This window comes from Siniperca chuatsi, linkage group LG21 (genome assembly GCF_020085105.1).
Source record: "Siniperca chuatsi isolate FFG_IHB_CAS linkage group LG21, ASM2008510v1, whole genome shotgun sequence".
NCBI lineage: Eukaryota > Metazoa > Chordata > Actinopteri > Centrarchiformes > Sinipercidae > Siniperca > Siniperca chuatsi.
The window spans coordinates 14,376,584-14,403,316 of record NC_058062.1 but is presented as its reverse complement, the minus strand read 5'-3'; the positions used below and the strand labels follow the sequence as shown (position 1 = coordinate 14,403,316).

Here is a 26,733-nt window from a genome sequence, read left to right as displayed (position 1 = left end):
CCCGCAATGCTAAGAATAGGCCTTTGCACTGCTGAGGAGGACGAATTGCAAGTGCTGCTGGCAACACGCACCCGTATTCAGGAGGGTGGATACGGAGCATAGATGCGTTAGAGCTGGCGTAAGTGGCGCTAATTGGTTGTTTTCCCTCTTTTCCTATGCTATTGTTTATTTGGAAGGCATGAACTACTGTGAGAGTGAATTAGAGCTTATATTTATGTCTTGAAAATGGAGGCCAATATAGTGTCAGAATGTGCAAGAATACATTATAGTTCACTTTGTGTGAAACAGATGCTTTTGCTGTTCATGTTTAACATAAAGTCAGCCTGTTAGTTGTCTACCTCACAGCCACAATGAGCATGTGTCATATTGTATTTTCCAAGTGCAATCATTTGTGTTTCGTCAGATTTAGCTTGTATCTGGGCGTATTTAAATCAAGTTTCTAATAGTCTGCTTACAGACATATCAAGCGCACAGCAGCCATAATTGTGGTGCATATAGAACCAGTTCAAATTCCAAATTTCAATCAGTCCCATTTTGACTGGCAAGTCAGTTTTATTCTATTTATTTTAATGTATTTATTATTGTCCAAATTATTTAAAGTGGACTGAGTGATTTTTGGAAACACCCCTTTTCAACTGCTGATTGCACAGGACTCCTTTCTTTTCTTTGTGAGTCCATATGCCATTCACATTATTCTAAGCAAAAACATTTTAAAAACACAAAGTAATGCTCATGCTGTTAGGCACAAATGTTTTAGTAAACTCCCAACAAGGGGGGGGGTCTGAATGGTTCATCCTGAATCCATGATTGTATTATGTACTGCTGAGAACAGCTTTGACCTGTAGGTGGCAGCACTGCCCTGTGGGGTTAGGGTGAGGAAACAGCAGACTGCTATCACCATGCCTCCTTCTGTTTTGACCACTGGTTGATGGTAACAAGCTCAGGGTGTCATCTGATAGGGTTGAGGGTTTACATATTGCTGACTTGCACTCATAACTTCCCCTGGAATTGTAATTTGACTTTAACTTGTAATTTTGACCTATTCAGTTGTATTTCTCTGCCAATATGTGTTTAGAATATTTTCCAAAGAAATAGCATGGCACATTCCAAGAAAACTGAATAAATAATGATTTGATAAGAACCCCTCAGATCACTAAAGATCTGCATCTATGCACCAGATTCAACCTGCTAAAAGGTTGCTGATGCAACAGTGGCTGTTAATAGCCCTGCTGTTGCCACAGCACATCATCTAATTGACTACGCAGCAGTTGGTGGAGAAAAGACCTTGAAACAGACCAGCTAATTACACTATGTGTGACAGCTATCTATTGCAAACCTCCCTGGATCCAGGAAGTATGCAAGCAAAGCTGCAGGGCCTTTCCCACTGTGTTTGCCAGCTCCTGGCCTGAATCCAGCTCCACTCCCCTTCTCATTAACTAATTATCAAAACAAGTGTTGGGCAGGTCAGTTCAATTTTCTCTCAGCACCTCCCGAGTATTCAAATTTGTCACCACCTCTTCCTCAACCCATTGTGTTGACATAGCCACAGCTATGTGAATGCAGTGGGTTGCATAATACACCACAGTTGAAAAATGCAAAGACGACTGACCTGAAGGGGATGACTTTACACCAAAAGAGTATTTATTCCTGGTTTTTCACTCTTCCTCAAAAGTGCAGATGGTGTTGTACAATTTGCACAAGTCATTTTTCAGAACATTTAACACATCTGAGTAACATTAACAGTAAAATATGTGTTCCATGTTGAGAAATATTCCGCAGGCAACTCATAAATAAGGTATAAAAAATATTCTTTCAGCTGATGATTACTGAATCTTGCAAGGAGCTTGCAGTTCCATGAAAAGAAGTGGATCTTGGTCAATGGAAATTTATGCCTTTACAAGGGCAGCAAACTCTGTGAAAGTAGAATAAAACGGCCATTAGTAGTGAACAAAATGTCTTCAGATTCTTTTGTCATCACATTGGTATAAATCTAGACTAATTGGACCCAATTGAGTTTGCGCAGGTATTGAAAGTATGTGAATGGATGTTAAGAATTAAATTGTAATACAGATTAGAGTCCACTGCTAATATGCATCAGAATTAATCTTATATATCTCTGCTGCTTCGTTTAAAGATACATAGGAAAGTGTACTCTGCTCTACAAAGAACTCTTACCGTCGACTCCGATCTTGCCATCACCATCACTGTCACCAGCGGCGAGGAAGGCCTTGGTCTCCTTGTCAGTGAGTGCTCTGGCGGTAGCAGAGAAGTTCTGCAGGAACAGTCTGACAGGTGGACAAAACAGCAGGAGTTACAATTATGAATATCTCAGACTGTATAGATTGGTATGTTGTTAAATCACTGTGCAGAATGAGTCACGTTTAAAGCATTCTCTGTGTTGTAACGTGTCAACAAGCCTGCCCATAGGGATTTAAATGTAGAAAGTCATAAAACTTTCAGGCTTCATTAAACATGGCCTTTCTTTAGATTTTATTTAGTGCAGTAAGTGTGTAGTTTGACCCCCAGATTAAAGGAAAACGTCCATATGAGGGGAAAGAGTAAAGCTAACCCTTGTTTTTTCTAAAAAAACCCCTAAAATTCAGTACAGTAATATTAGATCTGGTGCATATTTTGGGCCACAGAGGCATTGCTTGCTTAAGTGTGCGTTGCTTGAGTGTCTTACTTCAGCTCATCCTCCTCAATGAAGCCGCTGTTGTCCTGATCAATGATGGCGAAGGCCTTCTTGACATCATCTGCGGTCTTGCTGGCCAGGCCGCATGCCTTGAAGAACTTCTTGTAGTCAAAGGAGTCAGCAGCTGGAACATACATTTTAACAGCATTAGCCGGCTGCATAAGCACAACACAGGACTTCTGTGTTGATGTAATGTGGCTGGCAGTTTATATGACACATTCTGAAACTGAGAGTTCAGCACTTTGTGATGTCAGCCAGTTTGTACCAGTTTGTTTTAAATCAAATTAGCAGTTAACATTCAACATAATCAAATAATAATAATGAGGATGAAGAAATGAGTTCAGTGCATTCACTGTAGAGTAAATTAAGATAATGAAGCTCACCTGCGCAGCCGTCCAGAGCTGCTTTCACTTCAGCATCATTGAGAACACCAGCGAAGGCCATTTTTCTTTATCTAAGAGAGGAAAGAAGACAAGGCTCAGGGTTAGTATAAGCATCCCACATCCAATCTATCCCTCTTTAAAGCAAACCGTTTTAATAACTGTTAGTTTGTGTCTGGGAGATACACATACTCTGTGGGCCTAAGACACAGTGACTTCAGAGAGGTATTCAGAGGGTTTGATGCACTCATCTGAAATGACTGCTGTTTTCCTGTATGTTTTTAAATCATCATATATCAAACAGAGCCTTGGGCCTGTGGGCTCGCATACATCAAGCATCAGTGGCCAGATATTAACTTCCAAGTATTAAACAAAGCTGTTCCTCCTCTAGCCTCGGAGAGAGAAAAGGAAAGTTCAGGCATCGTTAACACTGTATTGGAAAGCATCTAGAAACATAAAACAATGTCAGGATTATCAGCCATTGGCGAAGCCACCTTTTTATGTTTCGTCACGATCAAACGAATTAATTGCGTTAATTTGCCAAGGCTGCCACGCAGCATCCTGTTTTTGCATGGGCTAAAGAGCTACGCTTTGCCTCCGGATGTCTCATCACACTGAGGGCCTGACTCTGTTTATCCCAACGCGGAATGCTGCTATGGCACTAAACAGATGATGCTCCCACTGAGAGGCCAAATCACGGCAACATGAATCACTGCCACAAATAAACATTGCAGCCGAGGGAAACGCAGTGATGTCAAACGTGTCGATAGCTTTGGGTGTGATTTTTTTTTTCATCCGGTTACAAGAGCTCATGTAAAATAGCGCAATTATCATCCACAGAAGTTGATCCTTTGAAATCATTTGGGCTCCTTCTCGCACTGATTGAATCGTCCTGTGGTCCGTGCTGTTGCTGGCTATGCTGGTCCCATTTCTCTCTACAGTTATAGTCCACGGGGATCTCCTCGTCTGAATCCCTTTCCTCCCAGTGTAATCGGCCAGAAGTCAGTGTGGCCTTTGCGGGGCGCACCTCCCACTCACCTTTGCGCTGCGTTGAGGCGAGTGAAAACCAAGGAGGACTCGAGTGAATGCCGAAGCCCCGTTCCCTCTCTCTTATATATCCTTGAGCAACACCATTTACAGAGCAATGAGTCTCAGTATCAGGTACCAAGATGCATGGGTTTCGAAAAAATGTGTCTAGTAGTCTCGACCTATTTTTAGGTGAACAAATGAGGATGCTACCATGTGTGCGGAGGCCTATAGCTAGACGTGTGGAAACCTGAGCGGGTCCGCTGCTCACTGGCTTCACGGGACATGTTACACTCGTATAATTTATAGCCAACATTTAAGATGCTGATTTCGATGTTGTAAGTTTCATCTGAGAGTATAAATGAAATGAATGGGAATGTGTGAGAGTGAATATACTGTAGGCCATGGGTCATATCCCCTAGTTTGGTTTGTGAGAAAACCTTGGAGCCAAAGTCCTTGGTGAACGAGCACCAAGGACTCGCGGCCAATTATAACTGCTGTTCGCTGTCTTAATTAACAGAGGAAGTATTTAAATCACGGCCTTAAATGTGAGACATCACTCTGAAAAGAAGTAGCCTATTAGGCCACTCAAAAGTTGTAAATATATGTGGAAGGACTGCTTAGATACTGCTCTCAAAAAGACTTGCTTTTTTATCTCCTTTGTGTTATCACTATAATATTATATATGATTATGGAGACATGTTCCTCTGTGATAGCCTGCTTGTTACAATTTATATATTGTGTTTGTTAATTCTGTCACCTGTGGTAGCTTATCAGTAAAATCTTCCCATATAGTCATATGCATTATGAACCTGCAGTGCGACTGTCCAACATAATTGACTTTATGATATATTTTATCTTTAATAATAGCAGCAATATGTGATACTCATGCCCGCAGTGTTTGTGGTAGGCTGCTCAGAAGTTAATTTACTTAATTGCCTGGCTATTTCCCATATAGTTAGTATTCTTCTCAGTTTTATGAGTTCATTATAAGTGATTGGAGTCAGGCTTTCCATTCTTGCATCTGAAGGATTGGAGTTGCAACACCGCCCTAAAATGGTCTCGAATGATAGATATCTCTGCCAGTACGCTGCCCTGTCACACTAACTATCTATACCTAAAGTATAAGCTACCGTATATTTCCATAGGGTTCATCTGAGCTCCGCATGTCGAGTTTCAAATGAACCCAGCGTCCTAACAGGGACAAGACTTTGGGACCTATACCACCGGATCCCTGTCCTTAGTAGGCAATGCACCAATCATTTGGACTATTTTTTGTGTGCTGTGTGATTGTGCGCATGAACAAGTTAGCAATGTGTTGACAACTCATTTTACTGTGGTGTGCTCCCATGGCACAAAACGCAGATGAAGTGACTTTATTAAGGCTGAGACCGCCCTTTTCTCAATGTTTTTGTCAGCCATGTGTGTCTGATAAATGTGTTTGTGTGGCCTATATGACCTCTTTATGAAATGTAAACCATAGACTGTTAACCTTTAGGTCATTTAAACCTTAATCATCAGGGACACTCATCTCAGTCATCTCGGTATCTGTATAAACTATTAGTATTTTCCATGAGTATGCTGGATATTTCTACCTGGGTCTCTCCAGGAATTGGAAATCCTTCCAACAGAAGGCAGTTGCCTAATAAGGAAAACAAGGGCAATTTTCTGGAAGAACCCATGAGTCCTAAGATTTGAAGAGGGGTCCCATCAATTTAAAATGCAAAATTCTGCCAATTTAAAACATTAATTTCACAAAATTGGTGAAATTGGCTTTTCAATTTCCCCATCGCCACAGGTTTTAGGATACAAGCTACTCTGTGAATCAGAATGGGGTTTTCCTTAACATCAAAATGACGCCAGTGACTATTGTCTATTGTCGTTGACATCCTCCACCAGGGCACTTCCATGAGTGTCAATGGGATGAGATAAGAAGTGTATAGGTGAGTGATTTCATGCATGGGTGTCAATAGGCACTCACCTTTATCCTAAATATTTTCTTGTTTGACACTCAGTATTTATTCATAAACTGGAGAATGGTAATGACCAGATGTCACTTAAAAGAAGCCCACTCAGAACCAGCGTGCTCTGTTTATGCTGCATGCATCATTAGTGAAAAGTCTCTTATCAGTCACCTCTAACTGTTCTTATAAATAGTCAGCATAAGTGATCCAGGCAATTTAAACCACTGAATACCTTGGATGTCACTAGTCTTAGTGAAACGTTGAGACCTATATCGTGCCATAGAATAAAAATGAGACCAGCACACCGTCATATCACATTTTAAATACATTTATTAACCCATTCCAGCTACCTGATTGATTAAACACACACAACTAAAGTCTCGCGGCTGTCTCGCCACCAAACAAACATCTTATCTTATTTTTCTCTTTATTTCAGGATATCACAGAACTCTGTGGGGGAGAAAAAGAAACAGTGGATTCAGTCAGAGTTGTTCTCCAGGCAAGAAGTCAGTGTCATACAACATTATGATTAAGCAAGATGACTAAACAAACAAACAAGTTATTTTTTTGCTTGTTTGAGTTCATACTTTTATAGTGTTTTTTGCTTTTTATAGACAGCAATTTCAGCACAAATTAATGGACAGCTCCCCTGTCCTCCTTTGCTCATCTGCCGACAGCTTTTTTCACATTTTACATGCACCCACCTTCCATCCCAATCTTGCCATCACCATCCTTATCTCCTGCAGCCATCAGAGTCTTGGTCTCAGCCACGGTCAGCTCTCTCGCCCCCGGAGAGAAATTCTGAAGGAACAGTCTGATAGGTGCACAAAAAATATCAGCGGAAAGTTCAGCCTTGTATTATCATAGACTTTATCTTTTTCTGATGGCATTTTCTCAACCCCTAGGCCCTTCTGAGCTGTCCTTAAGCCCCCCCCATCACTCACTCACCAGTCCTCCCCTCATGTATTACTAAATTCATTCACAGCAGAAATGCTGCTCCATTCACACAGTGACCTCTGCCTGAGGGCCATCACAAAGGAGTTACACATGCACAAACACACATCACACACCTGAATCCTTGCTCTAGCCCTTAAACCACACACACACACACACACACACACACACACACACACACTCAACATCCTTACTTGAGCTCCTCCTCCTCAATGTATCCACTCCTGTCTTGGTCCAGAACTGTAAACACTTTTTTTCCATCTGCCTCAGATGAGCCGGTCAGACCCACTTGTGCAAAAAACGACTTGAAGTCGAATGTGCCCGGAGCTACATAGGCAGAGAGAGAGAGAGAAAGAGACGACAGATGTGGGAGTGAGAGGTCAATCACAGAATGACAAGAAAGCAAGAATGGCGAGGGGCTGAATAGAGATGTCGCATTTACTCATTCGCTCAGATGATTTTCATTCTTCAACCAATGACATTTACCAATATACAGCCTGTAGCGCATCGTTTTATACCATTATAGGCGCTGTCATTATGCCATTGAAACAGTCAAAGCACCACACTGAATGTTGCCCATGGGTCTAATGCAAACCTAAACGTAAAAGCCCTTTAGAAGCCGTTCAGAGTGGAATTTCTGATCTAGGATGAGTTGCCTTCAAGTAAATAAGACTTGCAGCCACAGTATGAGAAATTCAAAGATTTACACTTTGACTTAAAAATAAATAATCTTATAATAAGGGAGGGGAGTCTTTAAAAATGCTTACCTAACCTTAAGCTGATTTGTCTGCTATCCCCACTTTCATTAGACATTTCTTCTTCATAGAATAAATCATAGAAATACCACCTCTTTTTATTGATACATGCAAAAAAAAGTACGACTGACTGAGTTAGAATGCTATTTAGTTTAAAATATTGCCAACAGGGGTAGTTTTCTTGAATAAAGGGAATATAAGCGCTGACATTTGATTTTCATCAGAGCGGTTGATCTGTTTCTGCCTTGTCGTGCAGACATAATTGCTAGAGATAAATGAGCCAAATAAGTGCTTTGGGATGGGAGGGTTATATAGCTTGTTTGATTTGGTCTCCACTGTGTGAATGCTCAACATAAACACTTCGGTATCTGGGAGGTAACTGCTCTCCTGTCACATGGCTGCCTGGTTACCTGCAGGCTCCCTGATGTTCTCAACACATCGTATGGGTATCCCTTGTGGGACTGGAAGTGGGTTTAACAACACCTGTCTTTCTCTCTCTCTGTAATATGTGAGGGGATGTATATTCACTTACTGTGTACTTCGGTTAACGATTAGATGCTTGTGTGAGAAGTGTGTGTCTCCCTGTGTGTGAGAGTGTGTGTGTGTGTGTGTACTGTCTGACTCACTTTGACAAGCCTGGACCGCAGCCCTGATGTCCTCGTCGCTCAGCATCCCTGCAAATGCCATGGTGCTCTGTAGCTGCCTGAGGGATACAAACACACATACACGGAGGAAATGCAAGGTGACAGTAAATGAAACTGGCACAGGTGTTTTCTGCTGTCAGATAACAGTTTCTGTCAGATAAAAACAGAACTTGTGGATAGATTAAGCATAATCATTCCTCTGCGGGTAATCTTCAGGTGCATCAGCACTGTGAAAAAACACGGTGCTGAGTTGTATCTTTTATCAGTAGGGCTGTATCTTTTTGACAGTAAGACACAACCAGATTAACAAAAGATCTGTATTGTTTTCTCAGAGAGATAAATGTATGTATTTCATCATATGACATGTTTTAAATCATATGAGAATTGCCTGATGATCCAAGCTTTGTTTCACAAAATGAAAGAATTGTCTTCCCCACAGAGAAAGTTGTTGCAAGTTGAGGGAGCAAACACAAAGAGGGCTGTACATCCTATTTTTTTATTCCCCCCTCTTTTAAAGCAAAAGAATTGAGAGGCACAAACACACACAGAACTGCCAGCTAGCATCGCACAAACATGCCATGCACATGAATTTGCAAAAAAGCTTTGTACTCACCGTGCTTTGGGTGAGGTTTGCACTCTCTGAGCCTATGATGTGCAGATCTCTGCCTCTCTTGCTTTGTGCCTATAAGCCACTGACACTCTCCAGCAGCTTCGTGATCCAGAGTGCAAGAAGCAACCTGACGTAGCTGTCCTCAAACCCAGGGAGATTTCCCCCACGCCACAGAGTGCCTCCTCCTCCTTCATCATTTTATCAGAGCAGATAATTTTCTCACTCATATTGTTTTGCAAATTTTGGAAACGTAAGAAAAAATACAATTTAAATAATGACATTCCAATTTTTCATATAACATTTATCCTACTATTGCTTTTATTGCTACTGCTACAACAACAACCATCTACTAATGCTATTACTATTCATATTAATATTAATAATGAAGAACGATATAAAAAACAGGAACAGGGGTGCTCAGGAAATGCAAAACCTTTCAGAAGATGAGCTGAATGTGATAATTATCAGTCAGGTATGTATATCCTTAATTTTAGTATTAATTATGTCTGGTAATAAAAAAATTTAATAAAGACACTGTGTAAACACATGAATATGCAATTGTCATATTATAAGTCTTAGCTATATATAACAAAGGGGAAATATGTGGGGTTGTCTTGTTAACAAGCATACACAGAGCATTGCAATAATTAAATGCACTGATATATTCTTTATTAAGATTTAATCACATCATAAAATCAATTATCATGTGCTATGGCTTAAAAGCCATTAAAACAACATTATGTCAGGAAAAACCTATACACATATATATAGAGGTATGGCTGTTTATAATTGGGATTAATAACCTATGACAACAAGAGCATCTTTCCTATATGTGTAGCTATTGTGATCAAAATATAGTTAAGTTTTGTTTGCTTTGCTATGAATATTTAATCATGGGAAATATCGAGTTTCCCAGTAAACCTAACGCTCAGCAATATTCATATGAAATCACCAGAAAGAAAATGAAAAATATTCACAAGAAGTAGATCATGATGCTTAAGCCAGCATCAGTGCACGAGTCAAATTACCCTGTACACCTATTAAATGCTGCTTGGTAGTTTGTGGTTGGCCGTAAATCCAGAAATAAATATTTAATATAGACAGGTCGTCTCTCCTAATCAGTATTGCGTGCCTCACATGGTTAGCAAGTGACTGGATGTAAAAAGCTTTCTTCAGCTTTGACACAAAGCACTGGATTTACATGACTGATAATAAAGCTCGTAGCTGATTGGCTCTGTGTGTTTAACGCAAAGGTATTCTTCGTTGTGATTGGCTTGAGCACTTGTCAATTATTTGAAGTTTTACGCCTCATTCCGTGATGTGACGTTGTACAGGAACATGGCGCTTTGGAGGAGAGGTGTTTCATGATAGTCAGGGCTATTTATTAATTTCCTTTAGCTATGTTCATTTAAATACCATTAAGGTACATACATCAAATATGATAGATCGTGAAAGGTGATTGCTCATTGTGTCTCTATGGACAACGCAACACTATATTTCTTAGCGGTTTTTGCTGTCGTCAGCTGAAACTGTTAGCATTGACATGCTAATGTTAGCTGAAGCTAGTTAGCTGGCTAAAAGTCGCTAACGTTAAACAGACAGGAAATATGCTTGTTTATGTAGCCTACATTGATTATCAATGATTAAAACACTTAATTTAGCATCAAATCAGCCATTTACTGTTTATGACGACGATTCCAATTAGCTAATATTTTGTTAGCTAAGCTAGGAAGATGAAGAGCCGCCATGGATATGTTTTGTTGCTGGCCAGTGGGGTTTTTCTGTCGGCGTTCTGGCTGTCTGAAGGTGCCCCTCTTCTGTATCCTCACACATCAGGTGAGCCAGCTGACTGCAAGCTGATACACAGCTAAGCGATTGTTTGTTCACTCACTACAACTCTCGTCTGTCCAGCTGCTTCGCTAGCAGATGTTTTATTTTAGTGAATATTTGCCGGGGTAGCTGTTGCTAATCAGCAGCTAAAAGCTAACAACATAACAACCTGGCTGCATTTCCTGCTAATCAATGAAGACTGTGATCAGTGTATGGATGCTTGTACTGACTGCTGTTTGTTTGATTACAGAGTTTATAGGATAGCAAATCTTCTTTCTGTTTATACGGACTGGTAAATCTTTTTTAATGATCCTTATAATGGAAAGTAACAGCATGTCATCGTCACGACTCAGCTAGTTAATAGCAAACACAAACATTACACTTTTCCTCAAGTAGTACTCAGAAAATACTTATTAACCAAGTCTAATTAAATTCTGATTGATATTTAACACAAATAAATCGGTCAAGAGGTACCAGTGATGTGTCTGAGTTAATATAGTACACCCTATTGTAACTGCAGGTACAGAGATGTTTAACCTTTCAGTTGGGTTGGTCAAGTCATTGACATTTAACTGAGTTTATGGGACAATGGATATTGGCCTACCAGCATAGAAACGCTGTTTCTTATTGTTTTGAAGTGGACCTTGAATAACCTTTTGATGTTGATTATAGTGTCCTGGCACTTTTCCAACATCACAGGTTTTGTCACGGGTGTGATGATCTGATTATTTTAGGATGAATGAAAGTGTATTCATAGAATTAAATGTTTTCCTTATTGTCATATGCCACAATGTGATTTAAAAAAAAAAACACACTTCCAGACTTATGTTAAATAAGAAACTCTTGCTCAGGACAGAATTACAGATACAGGAGGAAATTGATTGTAAGAAAACAATTCAATTCCAGCAGTTTTACTTGGGATACTAATGTGAGATTACTGTTTTAAGTCATTTCTCAAGTAAAACAATTCAAACTTGGTGATTACAGCTTCTCCAAGATTAGTTTTTATTTGGTTTCCTTAATTTCAGCACATTGTAAATTGAAAGCTCTTAAGGTATTTTTATCTTTTTTTTATTAATAAAAAAATAGTACACCAATTTAAGTAGATGAATCAATTACAAACCCTATGTTGTTGATGCCATACATTCACTGAGAGACAAGGGAATGGTTTCAGTGTTTTCGCGAGGTTTGTTGCTTCTCTTGGTATAATATAACCCGCTTCCTCGTGAGAAATTAATAGATGCATACGTGGATATGCTGTAGTGAGGGACGGTAATGTGTAACTAACACATTCCAGTCTTATCAGTACCAGTCAATGATTAGCAACAGTGTTGTTTGCTTTATCATAATACAGCATAGAGGAAACTGATGTTGCAACATCAGCGTGCTTATTCTACTTTTATTACATAGCAACCTGTTCTTTGCCCTACTTCACCTGTCTTCATTTACCAGTGTGCCCAGATGTGGTACAGTAATACTTGATTGTTTAAAGTTTTGGTTTAGGTTATTACTGTCACACCTGTTCTCAATCAAGAAATCACTTAAATAGGAACTGCCTGACAAAGTGAAGTAGACCAAAATGGCAGATGAGTTATTAGGTTTAGGGGGCAATCACTTTTTCACACAGGGCCATGTAGGTTTGGATTTTGTTTTCCCTTAATAATAATAACAACCTTCATTTAAAAACTGCATTTATCTTTGACTAATATTTAAATTGTTTTGATGATCTGAAACATTTAAGTGTGATAAACATGCAAAAATAAAATAAATCAGGAAGGGGGCAAACACTTTTTCACACCACTGTATAAGAGTTATAACTGGAAAGTCACGTGTAAAGCCAGTCTTTAAGGGTCATGTGTTCTGTTTACACACCTCAAACATTGGTAAAGGTAGATAGGTAAGCTTTAACGGAAACTTTAGCTTTAGTAACAGCCAGGTGATAGTGGCATGTCTAGTCTGTAGGTGGGCATTGGCCTTAACCTTCCATTACGTTTCTCAGTGATTCAGTGACTACCACCTCAGGCTGTTATGTTGCTGTCAGGGGCTAAGGCTCCAGCCAGAGCCCCTTTGCTCCAATCCAGTTGCTTGCTTCATTTAACATCTTTCACGAAAACATTTAGCAGGTTTTGCATTGTGACAGTATGTTACAAAAGAGAATGCATGCAGATGTTGACCTGTCTGTATAGTTTAGTTTTTTTATTATTTTAAAAGTTAAAATATTGCTGAATGACCGACAGAACACAGTCTTGCAAATATGGATCCTTAGGTCCCGATCAGACAGAGTGCTTTTTGCAGGTTGCAAATCGCGAGGCGCACCGCAGTGCCTTTTGTGTTGAAGCCTGCAATTTAAAAGAGCAGCTTGCTGCTAGGCAACCACTAAATCACCTGTCCTTAGCCTAACTGTGATTTTGCTGTAAAGTTAACTCACAGAGTTAGAAGTAGTTAACTTCCTAATTAGTAAATAGTTAACCTGAATCTCAATTCATCCGATTGGAATGGGGAAAGAAATCGCAAATGATGCCGGGCACTTTTCTGCTCTGAGTTGAAATTTTGTCAGCTCGAGGCATTCAGAGTGCTCCTGCAAAAATGCGAAGCGTACCGGGTGTCTAAAACTCAAGACGCCCAGGGCACATGAGCAGCACGCAAAACGCTTACTGCCTATAGAAAACAACTGGAAAAAGACGCCTGTCACTGCAAAAACTGCGTCCTGTCTGTTAGGCCCCTTACAAGGGCAGCCATACATTGTATTAGTATTGGCTGCTTCAGATCCCTGGGCTTTTCATTTGATCGATGAGGCTCAGCGCTTCCTTGTATCTTAGCAGACAGACAAATCTTAGCTGAACCCAAACATGTCAGCCAGACAATGCCATCCTTCATCTTGTATGCAACTGAAAGTACAGACATCCACTGTTGTGCACACTGGTGGGTGAAATCTGCAAAAATGGGTCAGCTTCCCCTCTGCGTGAATGCCTACTGAAATATGCAGTGGAACCGAAATAAGACCTGGCAGCTCCCTGCCGTATTGGTCCCAAAAACCAGTTGAGTCATTTGGTAGGGCCTGCCAAGTCATAATATGAACCCATGACTCAGATAAGGCCTAACTGAGGTGAACTGATCCCATGTAGAGCTACCGTGACCCAGCTCCTGTTTTTTCTATCTGACTGCTGCTGCAGCCTCTCAGGGAGTCCTGCACTGCCTGGAGCCCTGTTGCTCTGCTGAAACAGACAGGGGGTGTTTTTAAACTGCTTGCAATTACAGCCGAATGTTTTTCACAGGACTGTTGAGAAGTTAAGCTTTGGCTTTATTAAAGCCAATTGGAATTCTCTCTAAACGATTGCTCCTGCACTCATTTTGTAAGCTATAATTGAAGATGGAGGAAGTGTTTTGTAAATAATAGGCACATGACACATTTTGGATTTGACTTGAACGGGGCTAATTTCTGCCAGGCAAAAATTGTGAAAGGATGGTCTTATGCGTGGCTTAGTGGAAGACCCCATTTAGGGGTTTCCCTGTCTCAGTATAAGGCTGTGGTGGTACCCACCTTGGTGTGGTGGTTTGGGGGGGGCTTTCACGTGACATGGCAACAGTACAGCAGCACATGCAGTAGATATTGTGTCCCGCTGTAAATCTTTATGGAGGTTTGATGTTTACCTAAATTGTAGAGTCCCTGTAGCTCTGTACCAATTGAACTAACACAACTCACATAAAAGTGATGTCCAAATAGAGATTTATACCAACTAAATTTGATTTATTAATGTATGCTAAGCTACTGCTTGTGATTCTCACTGAAGATTCTGATTAACTTCTCTTGACTGGATGGCTTTTACTGCTCTTACTTTAGGTTTAGCATGGAAAGCCCGATCAGTGGTGTGTCTGGGACACCACAAAGGTTTTTTTGCCTTTGTTCACCCAATGTGACTTTTTTTTCCCCCTCCAGACAATGTTAATTCGTCTGGATTGCTCTCCATTATATTTTCTTCTTCTTATGCTGTGTATGTGTCATTTGTTGTAGTGTGTCCTATCTGGAGTCTATGACATGTCGAGTGCTGATTGTATAGTCTGATTTACAACAATCTTAAAGGTGGGTTATGCGATTCTGGAGAAATCCAATACCATGTCAAATACCATGGTTATAGAGCAAACAATGACGAATAATGTATTGGATTAAAATCGCATACCCCACCTTTAAATGATTAAAAATACTGTGTAGTCTGTGGTTTTTATTGATGCAAGCAGATTCAGTGTATTAGCTTGGGCTACTTCAGTTGTCCTCAGTTTTGGGGTCACATTTCAGTATGTTTTCAGTGCAGTAAGGGAAACTTAAAGCTCAAGACATTTGTAAAACGTCAGAATGCATGGAAGAATTTTATTTTGATCCGCAGTAAAGAGACCAGATTAAGCAACCCTGTCTATTTTTGTTTGTGGTAGCTTGCTCTATTGTGGCAGACATGAAATTAATCTCAATCATGGCTGACACTTTGGATCATATCTAATGCACCCCAGGGAGAGAGATAAAGTGATTGCTGCTCATTTCATCTGCACTCTGGCAGGCTGTGCTGTCTGGATACACAACTGTTCCATCTGACCAGACCTGACTTATAGTAAGATCACTGCTCAGCCTGTTGTTGGACTAGCTTTCAGCCTCTATAAGTTTTTACCTCAGGTTCATTTAAAGAAAATATTATATTCATATATATTTTATATTATATTTTTATTTATTACCTGTAAAAACAATGTGCATCCACACTAGCTTTTCAAGATTTTTGGAGATCTGTCCACATTGAAATGTAGAAAAATAGCTAAATCTGTTCTTGTTTCCCCTCCTTCTGTTTTGTGACAGACACATCCCAGTTTCTCTGCTCAGTGTTACCAGTTTTACCTCAGCTCTGTTGCCTGCTACTCTCCATATTTCACTAAAGCAGAACACAGTTTAGATGTTCTCATTGACATTCAGTTGACTTCTTTTGACATCTGCATGCGTATAAAATAGGTTTATCAAAAAAGGGTAGCTCAGGATAACAGTAATTCCTGTGCTGCGGCACTAAGAGCATTCATCAGTCCACAGTTTTATGCTTGTAAAATCCTCTAACAACCTAAACATAACATAAATGCAGATGCAAAATTGGATTTTTTTTTAACATTACAGGACCAGACTGTGTCCAAGCAAACATATGCCATCATTTGGAAAAGCTTTTCCTTGCACTGCCCACACTATAACGTGAGACCATTTTCAGATTGATCCAATCTGGATACGCACAGTTTATATATAGCGAAAAAATTCCAAATGGAGATTTTAGCCAAATTTAGCAGCTTAGTGTAGATATATTGGCCTTAGACTGGTTTATTATTTATTCCAACGGGCTCTGACTGTTTGTGATGTATTCTTACTCAAGTCTGTTCTTTTTCTCCTTCGTGTGCTTATGTGAAAACATGGGACAATTAGAAGTAGGTTTGTAGTCTGGATGTATTCAGCACCCGCTTTCATCTGTCAGGAATTTGTAGTTCAGCAGAAGGAGACTCAGTAGGTGTTGATTCTCCCTCTAGCAGACAGGATGTACCTGACAAGCTACGAGCAGTGGGAGACAGAATAAACACAGGAGGGAGAATTGGGAGGAGGGTGTCACACAAATTCTCACTATTCTTTCAGCACACGCTCTCACTCTCACTCTCACACACGTATCATGCCATGTTGAGATATGATTTAGTTGGCTGATATTATCTTTAGCTATTAAATTGTGATATGACATAGTGAAATTACAAAATAACAAGTCAAACAAATTGTGCACCTGCATTTAGCAAGACTCTGAGGCAACATCCAACGCCATTTCTGACTGACACAGAACAAAAGGGATAGCCACAAAAATACATGTGAGCTTCAAGTGGAAGGGACTGACTTGAATGTCTTCTGACAGTTCACTCACATCAGTAGTCATCAGTGACAACAACAGACGAAAGTGACCAGTACTCATCCCTACTTTCAAATGAGCAGTTAGAAATGAGCAGTGACATTTGGGACATGAGAAGACAAGGTGGACATGTGGTGAGAGAACATGGTGACAGGCTTATGCTTATTGCCAACAAAAGGTTGAGTCTTTGCTGGAATAAACTGGGCCTCTAATAGTTAATGTGTTTTGTGTGTGAAGCAGTCTCCAGAGCAAAGATGTTGGTTGCACTAAATTGGAAATCGGTTGCACTGAAATGGAAAGCTTAAGCTGTATGAATATTGATCAGCATCAGTGTAGTGAGAGAGCAGCAGCTGAGCAGTGCAGTCGGAGGGTTGCAAGGCTGCTGTCAACCCTGACACTCGAACTGCTGGTCCAACAGCATCCTCACCGGCGCAGACCCACACCTGCTGTCACCACTGCTGCACCATCAGCTGCTTATCAGCCAGGAGAAACCTCCACAGCTGTCTCTCTGAATGGCTGATAAGGGATAGAGGTTGGGTGGTCTGGTCTGAAGAGTCACAATTATTGTCACGCCATGTTTTCAGTGGGGATGCACCAATTGTGAAATTCTGGGCTGATTTCTAAAATAACAATTTGGCTGATTACCGATGTTTTTGTTGTTGTTGTTTATTGCCCCTTTTGTGCCAGGGAAACTAAGAAATCTTCATTATAAAAAAATAACTGAACTGTTTTAAAGTCATTCAGCCCTTCATTACACTATCTTTACAATTTAATACTCCCACACAGCTGACATTTTCTTTGACTTGAAAGCCAAATCACACGTGCGCACGACACCTGTTGCCCTCTTACTTCATGCCAGAGTCCTTTTCCAGCCAGAGGCCTTTTCTCCGAATCATCAGCGGAGTATGCTAGTACTGTTGTCTGAGTCTAACCGCAAATAACAAACACAATCTTTAGCAAAATTGATGCGACACAACAGATAAACTCAGCCACTGCCATCAGTGAATGTCAATCTTATTTGCCTATTTCGATGCTGGGCCGATAAATCGGTACATCCCTAGTTTTTTGAAATTGTAAACCTTAAAAAAAATCACTGTTTTGACTCTTTATACGATCAGAATTATTGTATGTCTTGCACAGTGTAACAGCTTGGCATTTCTTCCCACTGCAGTGGAGTTACTAGAGAAAGAGAGCAGTAAGCTCAAGAAATTGCATTGTAAGAGCAGTTTATTTTTGTTGTCCAGCTTAAATGTACCTTTGTTGTGGGTGGATTTAGAAGAGGAGCCAGTACAGTGTGTGCTGTATTCCTGTCAAACACACTTATGTTCATGCTTGTAAGAAGGCCTCCTTCATTTATTCTCTTCAAATTAATTTTGAAGCACAGCTATAATGAATGATTCAGCATAGTTTCTGTCTGTTTTTCTCATTTCAGGTGGAAGCACAGGGGACACATCTGTGTCTCTCTACCTGTCCCTGGTGGTGTCACTGACAGCGCTTGTGGTCTTGGTGGTGTTGCTAGTGAACTGCGTGACCTGCTGCAAGGAAAGGGAGATCAACTTCAAGGTGAGAGTCCTGGCAGGCAGGTAGCCAGACAGACACAGCTCCACCTGCTCCCATGCAGGCCACACCTAATGAATACAGAGTAGGAATGGATTGTAATGGACAGTGTGTGTGATTTTAGGTTCTGTTGTGAAATATATGCACTGTAGTATCGGGTTGCAGTATCATGGCAAGCCTATTTTTGTCCACTTGATGTAGGAGTTTGAGGACCACTTTGATGATGAGCTTGACTTCACTCCACCGGCAGAGGACACGCCTTCTATGCAGTCCCCAGCTGAGGTGTACACCCTCGCTGTGTCCCCTGTGGCCCTGCCTGGACCCCCACACCTCCAACCTCCTGTCCGCATCGCAGGTCAGACACATGCAGATTTATATTGCGTGTCAAAATATGCTGTATAAATTCATTGCCTCAAACATGTGCACATATACAGATCACATATAGTATAGTGTACTTACACATACAAATGACACATTGATAATGTTTTTGAATAGCTGGATCTGGTCTTTTTAGTGTCTGGTTTTAGAATCCTAAAATTTAAATTCTAAATATACAGACCTTTTTTTAATCCTAAATGTTTTGGAAAAATATGTTGAAGGTTGGTGTGTTTTTTTGTGAGCTCTCTTTGTCATGTGCCTTGTTATAGTACATACTGTAATTGAGACATTGTCATTTCACAAGAAAAACATGATTAGCCTGATTGGGATCTTGACAAACTTGCACTACCTGATATTATCCAAGTCTGTTTAGTCAAATCTCTGTAAAACACATTTTCAGCAAAATTGCAGTTTTCAGTTTGAAGTTATGAACAACAACATGCTCCAGTTAATTAGTACATTAATATTGCTTTGTGGTTGGTTTCACAGAGGGATCCACAGGCTTCCAGGTAGCCCGTCACAGTCTGAGTTACATCCAAGAGATCGGCAATGGCTGGTTTGGCCAGGTAAGATTGGTTTTCTTTTAATGTACAAGTTTTGCATTCTTCCAAAAAAATACAAACAGAAAATGTTACATTAGGGTAATGTTTGGTTGAGTAACTTTTGAATTGGTTGAATTTGATTTATTCTATCCAGCCTTTAAGTAGAGGGTGCTGAATGTTTGCTGCCAGCATCATCTGTGCCACAGGCTGGATTTATGCTCTGAATCTGTCATAACTGAAGGTTTACGCACATATCCCATGTTTTTACTGCTTATTCTGTGATTCATCTTAAGGTGGATACATAAATATACGTTCTCCAAATAATCCTCAACCTGTGCGGTGGAATACCTATTCTTTCCCCGTTTTTCAAATCTGTTGCTTTATCAACATTTTTCTCTGCAGTTGTTGGCATTCCTTGACCTCTTTTAACATGTTACATGTTGAAGCATAAATGCTGTATGGCCTTTTTCTCTGTGTCTTGTTTAATACAAAGTGTCATCATGTATTAACAGGTCCTTCTGAGTGAAATCTACACAGATCCAGGTGGAGCCAGAGTCGTGGTGAAGGAGTTAAAAGCTAATGCAAGTGCCAAGGAGCAGAATGATTTCCTGCAACAGGGGGATCCATACAGGTAAACACATTCTATTCCCTTTAACACCCTAACCCCCTTGACTGAAGACTATTATTATTTTTCAGATATTTTTAATCAGGTGATTCATTATTCGAGTATTTAATATTTGATTGATTAATGATACTATTTTATATTTACTTAAATCAATTTTTTTTAAATGAGTGTGTGGAAGGACATGCATATAGTACATGTGGACAAAAATAGCTATATGACATCACTGTAATGTTAGAAGCACCCTCTACCTTTCCTCTTACACATTGCATCAGACTTAAACTCCTCTCAAATCTTACAGATATTATTTTAAAGTATTATTTGAAAATCCTAATTAACGTCAGTATCAACGGGCTTCATGTTATGTTGTCTATACAGAGTGCTACAGCACCCAAACATCCTTCAATGCCTGGGACAGTGTGTTGAGGCCATTCCCTTCTTGCTTGTCTTTGAGTACTGTGAAATGGTGAGTAACCTGTGTATATATTATAGTATTTATGACCACAAAATACACCATCAACCCCGTTTTTAATGTATAAAAAGTTGTTGATTGTATATGACTTGAAGAAACTTGAATTATAGCCAAATGTTCATTGGAATGGAATTGATCTACTATAAATCTGTCACCTATAATCTTATTTTGCAATATTGTGCAGGTTTTCCTCCATTTAAGATGCAGTCTGTGTGTACTAGTGTCGAGGAATTGAGAGATGGTTTATTTACTACTTGCTATTGCAGCACTTAGAAGTCTTCATTAATTGAGAAATCTGAGAATTAGCTCTTGTCAGTCTGTTAAGCTCCCAAATTCATAGGGCAAGACCCCATTTAAATACTGTCCAGCAAGTATACATAGCTGACTCGCCCTATTGGCCATCTGGACTGAAAGCCTACTGTGTCAATCCCAAATTAGCCCTTTCATTCATCTTAACATATTGAAATGACTCAGACTCCATCATGGCAGCTGATTTATTCACTGTTTCTCTTTATCTATTCTGGCTGGACCGTGCCCTGACTGCTGGGAGCTCCCTCCCCTCCCTCCTCCTCCCCTCCTCCTGCCGAAGTCGCATAGCTAGTCTAAGCCTGGGACTTCTCACATTCCCACCTCACCCAGTAAAGCAACAGGCTCCATTTACGCTCTCCCTGGTGTCAGCTCCACCAGTTGCTGTGTTTGTGCATTTTTATGGGTGGCACCTTGTGTATGTTGAAGACTGCTGAGTTCAGTCTAGAGTAAACTAAGCTAAAGAAACCTATGGGTTGCCCAGTGACAAATGCAAGAAGCCAAAAATGTTATGTAAAAATATACACTCCCTTGGTGACTTTTTGATTTATCTTAATAGGGCAAATGTTTATAATAAGAAGTACAGTAGCTTTTTGCACCATGGACTCTAAATTATTTGTTTTATTGAGTAACCAAGAAAGTAGAAAACACTGCACAGTTTAATGCAATCCAACCTGTAATAAATACTAACAATCAGTCAGAGAGATATTGATTCAACATTTGAGGCTGTAGTTTGCTTTAGTATTCATTATATTGAAAAGTGTTTCTAATTCTGTCTCCTCATGTAGGGATGCACCGATTTCAACTTTTTCATTACCGTTACCTGGGCTTTGGGTATCGGTCGATACTAGTACCGATCCAATGACGATGTTTAATTAATAAGCTGTAAGCTCACTGTGTGGAAGAGACTGGGATCATTCTTTTATGTGTAAGGCAACATCAGGCTTGACTTCAACATTGCTCTTCTAACTTAAAACGTAAAACAAATGTAACAAATAAATACATAGATATAAATTAACTGAATAGTTATAAAAAAATCTTCAAAATTAACAGGATTCAAGCGCAAGCCTTTTAAATGCAGCAACAAATTAGTCAGGAAGTAAATTTCCAGTACAAAACAATACGACTGCATCAAAATGTAAACATTAAATGTACCGCTGCGCTGCTGATGCATGACGTAGTACGCACACATAAAATTGAATTGAATAAATCGGCCCCATTGTCACGATACCCAATCCAGCTATTTGAGGCAGTGTCAGACTGATATCAGTATCGGATCGGTGCATCCCTGTATTAATGTTCATAAAAGTAGGAACAAAAATATTAGACACACCTTAAAATGTGATGTAATCCATCAAAGTACAGCCTCAAAACATACCTAAGAATTGAGTCACAATTAATTCAACGTAGGTAATCCCTGCATGCCACTTCTATGAGTCTGTTATAATTGCTATCGGTTGACTAATTGTAAGGTGTGTGTGTGTGAGTGAGTGTGTGTCAACTAAAATTGGTTAGGTTTTAATGTGTTAATGCAATCTGTAGTCGGAGAGCAGGTAGACTCCAGAATAGAGTTGGAACTTTTTTTCATTGTTCTTTAAAGCAGCTAGAACAGATATTGTTATGATAACAATGTGAAAGGTGTCGCTCGTGGTGACAAACCTACAGAGAATTATCGTCCAAATCGGCAGCTTCTCTTGGCTTTATGGAGCTTTATAGTGAGTTTCAGCTCATTGTTTAGCTGTCTGGTGGGTAACTTTTGTGTTTTGGTTCATTCTCACTGCTCTCATAGCGTCGTTTTTCGGTCGCAGCAGGCAGCTGTTTTTTTAGTGAGCAGTTAGAGCCAGATATTTCCCTCAGGAGTTGGAGACCAAAACACAGCTAAAAGAGAGTGAATACTGTACTTACATTCACCAGGTGTCCAGAAACACGACTCCAAATGAATGAAATGTTGCTCTGTAACTGCTGGATGCTAAATAAGCAATTTGTTGTCAATGTTATGTTCGCCACTTGTTTTTGTCATTGCAGGTTTAATCTATAAACTTTTTTTTTTTAATTATTATTCACTAGTCATTTAATCTATAAAATATATAAAAAATGTAAATTACCCATCATAACTGATGTCTTAATATTAGTCTGACCAACAGCTGAAAAACATAGTGTTACATTTAAAATGAAAAACGAGTGTTTCTTCACATTTGTGAACCAGCACCACTAACTAGTAACTACAGCCTCAAAAATACCCACAGTTGAATTATTATCATTTGACAGCGTGACAATCACTCGCTCAGTGTACAGTCTATACTTTTCATCTCTACGTCAGTGCACTGTTGAATCAGATGACCCTTGTCCTACTCAGGCAGCTATAAATGATCTTGTGTGTGTCTGTGTGTGAGTGCATCACACCCAGGTGTGTGGGTGCACAAGAGGGGCACAGTGAGTCCGCCCACTTACTGCTTGATGCCAGGATACAGGATGTCCTTTTTGTGGTTACCATGAGGGAGGTGGCACAACCGGTGCCATAACGTTTGACTTCACAGTTGTTTTAGAGGGAAACATCATATTCATTTTACACAGCTGCATTTTATGTAATTTATTAGTTGCTTGCGTGCAAATGTGCAGTCCGCAACGTTGTAGAAGATTTTCATTTTGGCTCCTTGGATGTTAAGCCACGTTTTATTTGCTTGCAGGAAAAAGGAAATGCATTTCTGTTGTTCAGATGAAACAAATGTTTTAAGTAACTCCACCCCCACCTTGCCTTCCCATTTGTCCGATCTGGTAACGTGTCCAGCACGGTCCAGTTTGGCTTATCTTGCCGGACATTGTGTAACTTTGTTTGGCCGGGGTATTGTCAGCTGCCCAGGGCTGGCCGGTGTCCTGGCATTGTGGTCTTTCCCAGCCAGCTCAAGTAACGTCTCTGACAGGAGATGGAAATGAGTCAAGGTGAATTACATACCACAAATGTGTGCAAGTCATTACGGAAGATAGCGTGATGAAGACCAGGTCCTGTTGAAGGTGATAATGTGTGAGGGTAGCACAACTGAGTGATGTCTACGCTCGTTATCCCTTGCTGGATAAAGAGTTTCGAGGACTTCATCCAAGTGGGATCTTGTCTTACACAATACGCATTTCCTGTCTTTCAATAAATATATATAGTACAAGTTCCATTTGCACTACCTGCGCATGAAACTTTAAAATAACACTTGCTTCATGTAGAAAAAAAGCACTGAACCTGCCTTCATGTTGAATTTAAAGTAAAAGATGACTTGTCTGTGGCTTCCTACTACTTCAGGCCATGTCAATCATCCCCTAGATGCCGAAACATGAAATTTGACACTGCAGCTGCGCAGTGGACAAGATGAATCCCAAAACGCCAATATACTGTGACGTTCCCTCTGACTGCCTGGTGATTGATGGTGGTTTTTCCGTCCCGTATCACCCGTGCCGGGTAACCCTGACTCAAAGCATTTTAGACATCAAAATACGTCAAGCAACTGGTGCAGGGGCCACAGAATGTCACATATCATAGTGTGAGTGACAGCTTCTAATACATGGATCTCCTGCCTGGTGCCTGGCCAGGACGTTAGTCAGACCCTTCTCTGGTTTAGGGTCTCGGGCGTCAGCCAGCTGACTTTTGGCTTTCGAAAGTCGTTGATCTCCTTCATTTATTACGGTTGTTAAAGCAACAATCCTCAGTGCTGTGTTATAGAACTGCACTTATTATACACTACTGACCATGCTCTGCCCATAGGCATATTGAGCATTATAATCCACCGCGTGGGTTATCCTTATGCGGTTGGTGTCCTTGCTGTCTTCTTCAGGCTTATTGGCTCTATCTCATTCTTTAAATTAGAGTTTATTTAACAAAGACTTATGGCTACACTCTTTGCCTTGGTGGCTATGAAAAACCATTTTGTGTTAACATTGCACCTTTTTAAGTGATTTACTCCGGATTTCACATTTCTTTCAATGGCCCACTTGCTCTGTTTAGCTTACAAGTAAATAAGCTAACCGTAACTAGCAGTTAAAATAGCTAATACATTTATTTATTTATTTTTTACATAACTCGATCATGTGGTGGCTGAGCCAGACATGAATCTGTGCACTGGGAACTTGTCACGTTCTTGTTTATTCATGGTTCAGACACAAGGCTTAATTGTTTTGGCCTTTCATAGTTAATGTTGTTTCATTAGCAGCACTGGATCCTCCCCCTGAAATCCAGGCCTAATCACCTGCTGCGGAGCCTTCACAAATAAAGACAGGCAGAGGGTGTATCACTTACCATACATTGAATATAGCTCTACTGTGAAGACTGCTTCTTAGAGCTGTGTGTGTTTTCATGTGATAGTGAGTGTGTGTATGCAGGCGTGAATGTGGTTGAAGCAAACCATGTTGCTTACGTAAGACAACTGATCTAAGCTGCTTGTAGTGATATAGCTCAGGGAAAAGTAAACCCTTTGTAAACACACAAAGACAAACTTGCACGCTCAGTAACTGCATGTGACTTGGCATTTTTAACAAAAGCGCCTCATATATTATGTGACTCTGGTATGTACATTATGTTCTCTGTAGCTCATTGCTCAGGGAAACTCTGTTCTGCTAGAGTCTCCTTCACTCCGAGTTAAATATACTGTTCACTAAAATGTCTAGTATCTCAAGTTGTAGCAAAGTGTGTTCAGACTGCCCTTTGACTTTGTTTTCACACATTGTAGAGGAATATCAGAAAGGCTCAAAGTACAATATACTGTATTAACAGTTTCTGAACCATTATACAGTCTGTTACATGTTGGTGAATGATAACTACAGGTGTCCCAACCAGCACTGGGTAGTGCACATCCACACAGCTGAGACCCTTGTTGTAAGTCCCTCAGGACTCAGTCCAACCACAAAGAGCCCTGTAGGTCTGTGATCTGAATAGAGGTAAACACCTTATTCCAGATTTGCTTTCTTATACTGACTTCGCACAGCACTGTGATCAGTCACACTGGTAACACAAGACTTAATATCACTCTCTAACCATGTGTATGTTTTATTATTTTGGGGTGTAATTAATTAACTCAAAGTGCCTTGTCCAGCTTCCCTCACGGTTGTTCTTTTCTCCTCTCCACTCATGAGATCCGAAACCCAACTGGACACAGGCACAGTTTATTTCACTGACCTGAGCTGGACTCTTTTATTTATAGATCTCTGTGATACAGCATAGTTGTCCAATAAACAACGTTACCCTTATTTGGTCCTCTCACACATCAGCAGTGAGAAGTGCTGAGGAGACAGGAACAGGAGAGTCTACTGCCCCTGTGTGGCAGTCTCTGCACAATGCATCTAACCAGAACCACTTGTTAAATTCCTCTTTTTGCTATAATTCAAATAAGATTCTTCCAGATTCATTGAATGTTTATGTTTGATATTGTTGCGTTAATACAGTTTGTATGTGTGTGTGTGTGTGTGTGTGTTTTTGCAGGGAGATTTGCGGGGCTATCTGTCTCAGCAGGATTGGATGTTCAGAAATGCTGAGTTGCTGCAGCTGCAGAGGATGGCCTGTGAAATCGCTGCTGGTGTCACTCACCTTCACAAACACAACTTCCTGCACAGGTAGCACTTCAGAATTGCAATACTTAAGCAAGCTCACAGGTTTTAGACCCACTAAGCTAAGCAGCTGCTGTTTAGGGTAATACTCACTCTCTCATTGACAGCTAGACACAAAAACATTGCGATTAGATATTTTAATTACAGCCTCTACTCACAGATGCTTTACATTTTTCCCTGAACCCACATTTTATGTTTTTCTGCCCCAGTTTAATTAATTAGATTAGTAGTTATTTTAATTATATAGGTATTACTTAATTAAGAAGTAGTTCTCTGTACACCCTTTATTTTTGAAAGGATAAGTGATAATGTTAGTACATTTATTTTCTGACCTTTGTCACATTCATTTGGACTGCTCTTGCCTAGTACAACATTTGATGTCCTTTTGGATGTTGAGCTTTTTAAGGATTTAAATTGCACAAAGATTCGGATTTAATTTATATTTAACATTAGACAAACTTCAGCATTTGAATACATAACACATAAAATACACATAAATATTGCTGTCCTAA

The 26,733-nt window shown here is 40.1% G+C and overlaps 3 protein-coding genes across 3 annotated transcripts in view; 1 reads left to right on the top strand and 2 right to left on the bottom strand.

Annotated features, from left to right (window-relative positions):
- Positions 1-1,619: 1,619 nt before the first annotated feature.
- On the bottom strand, positions 1,620-4,258 carry LOC122869227 (parvalbumin beta-like). Its single transcript, XM_044181994.1, has 5 exons — positions 4,111-4,258; positions 3,076-3,146; positions 2,684-2,816; positions 2,176-2,285; positions 1,620-1,912 (listed from the first exon to the last, which is right to left on the bottom strand). The coding sequence occupies exons 2-5, from the start codon at positions 3,134-3,136 to the stop codon at positions 1,887-1,889; spliced, it is 330 nt and encodes a 109-aa protein (XP_044037929.1). The 5' UTR covers positions 3,137-3,146; positions 4,111-4,258; the 3' UTR covers positions 1,620-1,886.
- A 2,116-nt stretch (positions 4,259-6,374) lies between these two features.
- On the bottom strand, positions 6,375-9,184 carry pvalb5 (parvalbumin 5). The gene is made up of 5 exons (XM_044181995.1): positions 9,029-9,184; positions 8,398-8,474; positions 7,211-7,343; positions 6,767-6,876; positions 6,375-6,512 (listed from the first exon to the last, which is right to left on the bottom strand). The coding sequence occupies exons 2-5, from the start codon at positions 8,456-8,458 to the stop codon at positions 6,490-6,492; spliced, it is 327 nt and encodes a 108-aa protein (XP_044037930.1). The 5' UTR covers positions 8,459-8,474; positions 9,029-9,184; the 3' UTR covers positions 6,375-6,489.
- Positions 9,185-10,342: 1,158 nt separating this feature from the next.
- lmtk2 (lemur tyrosine kinase 2) overlaps positions 10,343-26,733 on the top strand; it is a 28,383-nt gene continuing 11,992 nt past the window's right edge. The window contains exons 1-7 of the mRNA XM_044181987.1: positions 10,343-10,861; positions 18,194-18,324; positions 18,520-18,673; positions 19,186-19,262; positions 19,751-19,869; positions 20,239-20,326; positions 26,097-26,227. Coding sequence (XP_044037922.1) covers positions 10,759-10,861; positions 18,194-18,324; positions 18,520-18,673; positions 19,186-19,262; positions 19,751-19,869; positions 20,239-20,326; positions 26,097-26,227 — 803 coding nt within the window. The 5' untranslated portion in view covers positions 10,343-10,758. The remainder of the gene's footprint in view (positions 10,862-18,193; positions 18,325-18,519; positions 18,674-19,185; positions 19,263-19,750; positions 19,870-20,238; positions 20,327-26,096; positions 26,228-26,733) is intronic.

Coding starts and splice junctions, on each gene's coding strand:
- LOC122869227 (XM_044181994.1), bottom strand. CDS start 3,136: ATGGCCTTCGCTGGTGTTCTCAATGATGCTGAAGTGAAAGCAGCTCTG. Junction 2,286..2,683: donor ATTGAGGAGGATGAGCTGAA/GTAAGACACTCA, acceptor TCCACCTGTCAG/ACTGTTCCTGCAGAACTTCT. Junction 1,913..2,175: donor TGGCAAGATCGGAGTCGACG/GTAAGAGTTCTT, acceptor CTACTTTCACAG/AGTTTGCTGCCCTTGTAAAG.
- pvalb5 (XM_044181995.1), bottom strand. CDS start 8,458: ATGGCATTTGCAGGGATGCTGAGCGACGAGGACATCAGGGCTGCGGTC. Junction 7,344..8,397: donor TGCGGTCCAGGCTTGTCAAA/GTGAGTCAGACA, acceptor CTGCCTATGTAG/CTCCGGGCACATTCGACTTC. Junction 6,877..7,210: donor ATTGAGGAGGAGGAGCTCAA/GTAAGGATGTTG, acceptor TGCACCTATCAG/ACTGTTCCTTCAGAATTTCT.